The sequence below is a fragment of the Herpailurus yagouaroundi genome, unplaced genomic scaffold (genome assembly GCF_014898765.1).
Source record: "Herpailurus yagouaroundi ecotype Mexico unplaced genomic scaffold, PumYag 28, whole genome shotgun sequence".
NCBI classification, from domain to species: Eukaryota; Metazoa; Chordata; class Mammalia; order Carnivora; family Felidae; genus Herpailurus; species Herpailurus yagouaroundi.
Window position 1 is genome coordinate 59145016 of NW_024412376.1, and position 8719 is coordinate 59153734.

Here is an 8719-nt window from a genome sequence, read left to right on the forward strand (position 1 = left end):
CTGTTTCTTAGTCCCTTGATCTCTGTAGCAATAGATTCTCTGCTGTCTTCTATGCTTTTTTTCAAGCTGGCGATTAATTCTATGACTATTATTCTAAATTCTTGTTCAGTTATGTTGCTTAAATCTCTTTTGATAAATTCTTTAGCTCTCACGTTTTCCTGGAATTTCTTTTGAGGAGAATTCTTCCATTTCATCATTTTGGTTAGTTTTCCGTCCCTTATGAGTTTTAAAAGCTTATTATATGATCTGCACCTTCAAGCACTGCTGTAGTAAAGGGGGCAGTCATACACTGTCCAGAGCCTGGCACTTTAGGAGGTGTTTTTTGGAGAGTGTTAATTGCTCTCTGTTGTTGTGACTGTGGTTATTTTATTTCCCTACCCGTAGTGATGTTTTGGACCCTCCACCAGGTATGCTTTGATTTGTTCCTTGAAGTAGCCCTGGAAAGGAAAACAAACAGGAAACAAAAACACGCAAACACACAAATAAATAAAAACAAAACACTAAAATCTAAAAACAATCCAAAAGCAAAAAACCAGAAACACCATCTATAAGTAAAGAACAGGGTGGAAGCAGTGCTGATAGAAGAGCACATACAAAGAGAAAAATGACAGGGGCGGAGGAAAAAGAAAAAATAAACATTGACCAGGCAGAGAGACTAAATGGCTTAATCCAGAGAGAGAGAAAGGAAAATAAGGAAGGAGGTAGGGAAAAAGAAATGAAGATAAAGTTACCCAGACAGAGAAACTATACGGCTTGATTATTCCAGAGAGAAAGGAATGTAAAGGAGGTATATAGAACATGTATCAAGAGAATGGATTAAATATGTCTGTTTAAACAAATCAACCAGAGTAACCAGCCTAGAAGAGGGAAGAGGTAAGAAGGAGAAACGGGGGAGAGAATATATCCATATATCCAGAATTGTCCTAGAATTTATCCAGGCAATGCTGCAGCGCTGTTCTGGAGATGCTGTCGTCTAGTTCCACAGCATCCTGCTCCAGTAGATATGCAGTTACCCTGTGCTGAGGGGCATGGTTTGGTGTAGGCTGGTCCTCCCTCTACTGTGGGCCCGGCAGACCGATCCTGAGGCCCTGCCTTGGTGGTGGTGGGAGAAAAATGGCGACCCGCCCCCCCCCCCCCCCGAGCCCCAGTCTCTTCTCCATGACCTGGTGCCCAAATCACTCCTTTGGAGCCATCCTCATTGTCCTGCAGGTGCAGACGGGGCTGTCTCACTCTGCCAACACCTTTGCCCCAGGGGCTTGGCTGGAATTTAAACTCCTGCTCTGTGCACCCTGGTAGTGGGAAAGTGCCTCCTGACATGAGGTCCCATCTGGTTTTGCCGTGTGCCCCAGTCCTTCAGGGGAGGGGACTGGTTTCTCCTGCTGCAGACTGCACCCCCATCTACCACTGAACCCAGAGTTGGCTCCCCTCCTCCCTAGGTGTGTGAACGGGGCAGCTCGCCCCAGTCCGAAGATGGGACCTGCAGTTAAGAGATGGGATCCCTCTCCGTCCTGGTCTGAGGCTTTTCTCTTGTCCAGATAGTTTTAGGCCTCCCCAGCCACTCTTTCTCTTCCCTTTGTTTCTCACCAAAGGGCATCCCTCCCTTCCATGCCTACGTGGCCCATTTTATCTCCCCCAGTTCACATTCACCCACCTACCGTCTCTCACGTTGTCCCCTTTTCTCCCTGGTAGATTCAGTCCCTTTTCTTCCCAGACTCTTGGGGTTCAAAGTCCTTTGGCTTCAGCCCTTCTTTGTTTGGGAGACGTGGGAAGTAGGATTCCCCTACTTCTCCACCATGTTTGCTCCACTGTATGTACTTTTGATTCATTATATGGATTTCTGTCTTTGTGCATTATCTGCTCATATCTTTTGTCCATATTTCTATTGGGTTGTCTTTTTCTTATTTACTCTGCAATACATGTTGCAAATTATTTTTCTTCTCATTGCCTTAGGCAGCATCCAAAACAATGTTGAATAATTGTGACATTAGTTATTTCTATCTACTAAATGGAACTAGCTCAAATATTTCTGGTTGTAAAAAACAGTAGGAAACATTAAGTTAAACAGCCTTTATCATGTTTACATAAGTTTATTCCAGTCCTATTTTACCTTGAGTATTTCATTTTGAATGGCTATTCCACTACCATTCTTTTTCTTCATCTTAATTATTGCATTAAGTTCTACATTGTTAAAATGTTTGTCATTAAAATATACAGATATTTTTAGATAAAGTTAGAGAAACAATGTATTTATTATTTGCAAAATTAATTCTAAAAATTTAACTGGTTCCTAAACAGGCAACAAAATTTTTAAATGAATTTACTAGTAATTTACTTTAAAATGTTTTTAATTAAATGAATCAAAAGATAAAGCAACTTATTACTGTATTTATTATTTTTTTATAAAATGCATTTTCAGAAATGTTTCATTAGAAACTGGTGCTACAAAAATAAATATAAAACAAATATACATGTTTACATATGTTACTTATAACATAAATACACATTTACATGTTCAAATATTCAAAAACTCCAGCATGTTTTTTCCATGATTCTCAACATGTCTGAGAAGTAGGGAAAACAATAAAAAAAAGCATAAATATACCACACACCATTCATATTTTTGCTTTTAAAAGACTGTTCAATACAAACATATGAACACAAAGTTTGGGGGCATTTGTTCTAAAAGCAAAGTCAGGTATATTATTTTAATCTATAACCAGTTCATATTTATAAGTTTTATTCTGCTTTGTTTTTTCATTAGGTTATATCCATTATGGTACAGATTAAAATTGTCTTTTACAGAAAGGCTTTCTGAAAGGCTTTATTTATATTAAATAAAAAAAGTCACTTTACTTGAAAGCCAACAAAGTTATTTATTAGACTTAAAATATCTAAAACGAGCTTTAATCATTCAAAATTAGGATTTGGATTAGAAAACATCAAAAGGATGGAAGAAAGACACTGCAATTTCTGTTTGATGTATTCTGGTAGTTTTTCATTTTCTCCATACCTAAGTGAAGCAAAGAAAAAAAGACAAAAACATAACTTAATTACTTGGTTTGTATGTAAGTACCAAAAGGCATATTATATTTTTCAATAGTTCTTCAATGAGAAGAGGCACTGCAGAAAAACTATACAAAATCATTTCAGTAGATACCTAAATCAAGTTAAGCATATCCAATGTGCTTCCTTTTAAAGGAGACCACTTTCCAAATGTATTTAAATAATAACAAGAAAATTAGGTCAAAAAACTGGAACCGGCTATATATATAATTTCTAAAACAAGTTTAAAATTGGATTCTTTATTAAATTGAAGGCCCTAAAGAACACACAAAACCTTATTAAATCATTTATTTCAATATATAGAGAAAAAAAATTATATCAAAGGGCTAAATGTCAACCATTATTCTAAGAACTTACCTAGTTGTTTGACCATTTGGTGATGTGTAACTGATGGAAGACACTCCTGCTTGCACAACCAACTGGGACCCATCATTGAACTGAACCCACACAGCTCCACTAGTTAACTAGAAAAACAATAAATGCAAAATTACTATATAGAAGATTTAAAGTTCTTAAAAGTTACTCATGTTTAACAGGTTTTTCACATAGTTAAAAAAAAGCAACCCTCTCAGATAACTACAAATTTGGGGCTGTGATGGTTGTAACACTGAGAATATTCATATCTTTTTAGATTATTCCTTTAAATAGCTGGGGCATTATAATATTAAAGTTATTCTAAATGAATCCTTTTCCCATTTATTTCTACTAGTATGTTGGAGTAGTTTTGCATTCTCTCCCGTACCCCCTACATCTCATTAGCATTTCTAAACAAGAAGAGATTTAGGAAACAAAAGTAACATTTTCTTAAATTGTAAGATTTCTCTGTATTTTCTGTCCTTGGGTTACAGAATTTCTCTTCTACCTGAGAATGTTACAACTGAGCTTTTGCAACTTGTTCCTTTAGTCACTGATATTTGATATAGTCACTAATATACAATGTGCCACTCCAAACAGCAGAGAGGAGACATGGACACTGGAATCAAACAGACCTGGGTTGACATCCAGATTCTGCCAACTAACGAGTAGGACTATGCAAGTCAGTTAACAATTATAAGCCATAATTTTACTATCTATAAAAGGAGATAACACCAACTTTACTAGGTTGTATTTTGGGGAATAACAAGACAATATATATGAAAAACATGGCACCACATAGCAGGTACTCACCAAATGCTGAGTTCCCTTCATTTATTTCCTACCCACAGAAAGGTTTAGGCTGAATTTTAAACTTCATTGACAAGTAAAAATTACATGCACTATGCTCAAGTCTCCAACCTTCAAGCTTTCAGATAATATACACATTTAGGCTTATACCTACATGTAATTCTGTAAGTTTGGAAGTCAATGTAGACTTAATTTTTAAATGCAAAAATCCTTTTCTGCCTAATGAAAGTTACTATAGTAATAGATTACAAACAGTTTCTAAAACTTGAATGTCATGAACATCATTCTCAATTCCTAACAATTAGCCACTATCATGACACTTCTATTCTGCCTTTTTTTTTTTAATTGAAGCATAGTTGACATTCAATGTTATGTTATATTGAACTTCAGGTATATAATATAGTGATTCAACAATTCTATACAGTATTCAATGCTCACCATCTGTCACCATACAACTATATTCCCTATATTATACTTTTCATTTCTGTGACTTATTTGTTTCACAACTAGAAGTTACAAACTAGAAGTTTGTAACGCTTAATCTCCTTTACCTAGTTTGCCAATCCTCTTGCCCTCTGGCAACTATCAGTTTGTTCTTGTTCTCTGTATTTATAAGCTTGTTTCTGTTTTGTTTTTTTAGCTTTCACATGTAAAATCATATGATATTTGTTTTTCCCCCGACATGTTTCACTTAGTATAATACCCTCTAGGCCCATCCATGCTATGACAAATGGCAAGATTTTATTCTTTTTTATGGCTGAGTAATATTCCATTGTATATATACACATACATCTTCTTTATCCACCTATCAATGGACACTAGGCTTTAAAACACTTGCTTTTAAAACTTCAAAAACAAAATCACCTATACCTTAACAATCTGTTATCAACAATACCTAGATTCTTCCAACTGTATACAAATAAAAAATGTCAAAATGTTTAATATAATCAATGTAAAAACTCACTTGCAAAGAGAAATTTACAAGTAATAATTTATACTTTTTGGTAATTGTCTAATCACTATAAAAACCAAAGAAATTCATACTAAGAAAATTCACTTTTCTAAGAACTTCTCACCTGTGTAGCCCAACCAACGTTTTTCACAAAAACAGATTTCAAAAGTTGTGCTGATTTAGGAAGACAATCTTTTAGACTACTAGAAGGGATGTTTGTTCCAGAAGCTGCAGCTGTAAGGCCATGTCCTTCATTTGTAACCATCTATAAACATTAAAAGGAAGATATTATTCCCCAGCCAAATTCAGCAAAAATAGAAGATGACTGGATTTTCATTAGCTTAAAATAATTTTTTAATAACAAAGTTAAAAACTTGAAATATAAACATATAAACAATAAGCTTCAGATTTAAAGTAGTAACAAAAAAATGTAAATATATAACTACGTTACAGAAAATTAGAAAGATGCAGAAGAAAAATCACATAGTTGCAATTTTCATGTGGGAAGTTTTTCTTTTTTCCCCAAGGTATTATTTTTCATAACTGCAATTATAGGATATACGTACGTGTGTGAGTATACATACATAGATAAATTTATTTAATTTTGCATTTTTTCCTATATTGCTGTAGTCTGTATTGGCATGATAGTTCACTGAATAAAAATTTAATAAGTTTATGTAACCATGAGACTATCATGGATATTAAAGCAGTAAATGATATTTTACTAGTAAAAATAAAACGAGAGGCACCTGGGTGGCTGAGTCGGTTAAGCGTCTGACTTCAGCTCAAGTCATGATCTCATAGCTGTGGGTTTGAGCCCCACATTAGGCTCTGTGCTGACAGCTCAGAGCCTGGAGCCTGCTTCACATTCTGTGTCTCCCTCCCTCTCTGGCCCTCGCCCCGCTCACACTCTGTATCTCTCTCTCTCTCAAAAAGTAAATAAACATTAAAAAAAATAAAATGATACATATATTAATATATTTAGCTTTTTCCTAGAGGGGCCAGGTTAGGCCTCACTGAGGTAACATTTAAACTGAGACCTGAAGGGGGCGTCTAGGTGGCTCAGTTGGTAGAGTGTCGACTTCAGCTCAGGTCATGATTTTGCGGTTCTTGAGTTTGAGTTCCGCATCGGGCTCTGTGGTGACAGGTCAGAGCCTGGAGCCTGCTTCAGATTGTTTCTCTCTCTCTCTCTCTCTCTCTCTCCCTCCCCTGCTCACACTCTGTCTCTCTCAAAAAATAAACATTAAAAAAAAAAACAAAAAACAAACAAAAAAAAAAAACTAAGCTGAGACCTGAAGGATGAGAAAGAATTAGCCATTAAGAAGTTGGAGAAAAGTTCCAAGTCAAGTGAATAGCATAGGAAAAGGCCCTGAAAGTTTGACTTTCTTGAAGAACTAAAAGAAGGCTCCTGAGGCTCAAGAATAGAGAGTGTAAAGTAGGAAAGGGAAAAGTAGGCAGATGATAGTAAGGCCATTATAAGGAATTTAAACTTTATATGAAGGGCATGAGGCAATCACTGAAGAGTTTAAAGTATAAAAGTGACATATTTACTTACAGAAGGATTAAATATTGGTGCCTGTTTTGAAGAAGCAGCACTATTTATGCCCATTTTACTCAAAGATGCTTTCTCCCTCATCAAGTAGTTTGGATCCACAGAAGGAAGAGGTGATAAGGTCTTAAGTGAACTAGTAATACCAGGTTTTCTGAAGGGGAAAGAAATGTTCAAATATATTCCCTTAACGCTTTCAAATTACAGAAAACTAAAAGTGTTCATAATATAAACATCAAACATTTTTTTAACATTTCCTACACAATTTAGGCATATTTAAAAAAATTTTCAAGCATTTACCTTCCTATGATTATTGGGAAAAATGGAGCACTTCCACTTTTCTTTTCCTCTTCTGAAATTATTGATTCCAGTGCTAAGCAAATATGATGGCCCTATTTAAAAAAATAGTGCTTTTTGTCATTACTTCACCTCATTTGGAATCACTATTAATTGGTATGAAAAACCTATCACAAGTATGTACATACCTCATTTGCATGGTCCATATACATTTTTATTTCCCTTTTCAAGCTATTAATTTCACTTTCACCTTTTAACGTATAAGATTTCCCTGTCTTTTCAATCACCTGAATTAAATCTTCGGTTTTGTGTATCTTTGCTCCTTAAAGAATAAAAAGAAAACCATTCTTTCATCATTTCTTTAAATATTCCTGTTTATATTCATTACCATACCAGTACATAATAGCTCCTAGATAAGGTATCATTTATATTCACTCACTGATCAGAAATAAAATGAGGCTCTCAAAGTATTCGATAAATATAGGCCATCCATTTTTCTTTTCTGCATACATCTGATTTACGTCCAATACTTTTATATTTTAAAAAATTACTAATCTCATACAAAAACATAATTGAAAGATAGTTATATGTGCACTGTGTGAGTGTATGTGCTAGGTGTCCCTTAAAGGAGGGAGCTTTACTGATTAAAAATTAAATCATCTTTATAGAACAGATTTAGAAAATAATATTCTCTGGTTCAACCCTATCCTTTTGCCACATTTATAATTCTCATAATTTGGTATATGTCCATTTGAGGTTCTACTAAGCAATAGGATATTGTTTATTTGATGTAATTTTGTACTATCAACCTGAATGTTGTTAAACTTGAGCTAAATAGGGAAAGAGGACTAATACACATATTATAGAATAAGTTGTTTATTATGAAAGTATATATGAATACAAATTTGTTAACATAATTAACATACACTGTGCTGTGTAATTTATTTGTATGACGATACATCTTAAAGATTTGTGATGCTGAATTAAAAAAAAAACTACTAAATTATAAACTAAAGGGAAAAAAATTACCATTTTTAAATGGTACTTACCATCATAAAACCAGACCTCAAAATCAGCACCAGGGGAATTCTCCATCAAAATGCATTTAGCGTATTTTGTAAAATAAGTGATTTTGGGTGACTTAGATCTTACAAGGTGTACAAATCTGGAAGCATACTGATATTTTCGCCAGTACTTCTCTAGGGGGAGAAAAGAAAAAAAATTATCTAATATTAGGAAATTAAGTGTTGATTTGACATACAAATTTCACTGAAAGTTTAATAATTGATTTCTACTCTTCCTCAAAAATTCAAGTTGATAGGTTAGTAACCTCATTACCAAAATAAGGTATTGTAGTGATGTAAGTCTATTATTTTAATGAAAACTAAAGATAGTATAATACAATTCTCCAGAAGTATATAACAAAATCTGATGACTAGTATCATGATTATTTAAAAGAAATCTTTCTTTGAATCATTGACTCCTTATTATAAGATTCCAGGAAAGTTTTAATAAATGAAATAAAAAAATTTCTACCTGAGATATCAGCATCAGACTCTCAGGAAAAGATATGGTTCTCTTTATGTAAGTAAAGCATAGAATTTTGTGGTCCCAATATACAAAATAAGTTTTTGCAATTCCCTGTAACTATAGTCACTTATAGTATTTAAACAGTCTTGTCTACCTGTTTGGAT

General features: G+C 34.2%; 1 protein-coding gene across 1 annotated transcript in view; it reads right to left on the reverse strand.

Moving 5' to 3' along the window:
• Positions 1-2882: 2882 nt before the first annotated feature.
• PLK4 (polo like kinase 4) overlaps positions 2883-8719 on the reverse strand; it is a 17465-nt gene continuing 11628 nt past the window's right edge. Inside the window, exons 10-16 of the mRNA XM_040474334.1 lie at positions 8075-8224; positions 7214-7347; positions 7029-7120; positions 6735-6882; positions 5304-5444; positions 3421-3527; positions 2883-3010 (exon numbers count right to left, since the gene is read on the reverse strand). Of these exons, the coding sequence (XP_040330268.1) occupies positions 2908-3010; positions 3421-3527; positions 5304-5444; positions 6735-6882; positions 7029-7120; positions 7214-7347; positions 8075-8224 (875 nt within the window). The 3' untranslated portion in view covers positions 2883-2907. The remainder of the gene's footprint in view (positions 3011-3420; positions 3528-5303; positions 5445-6734; positions 6883-7028; positions 7121-7213; positions 7348-8074; positions 8225-8719) is intronic.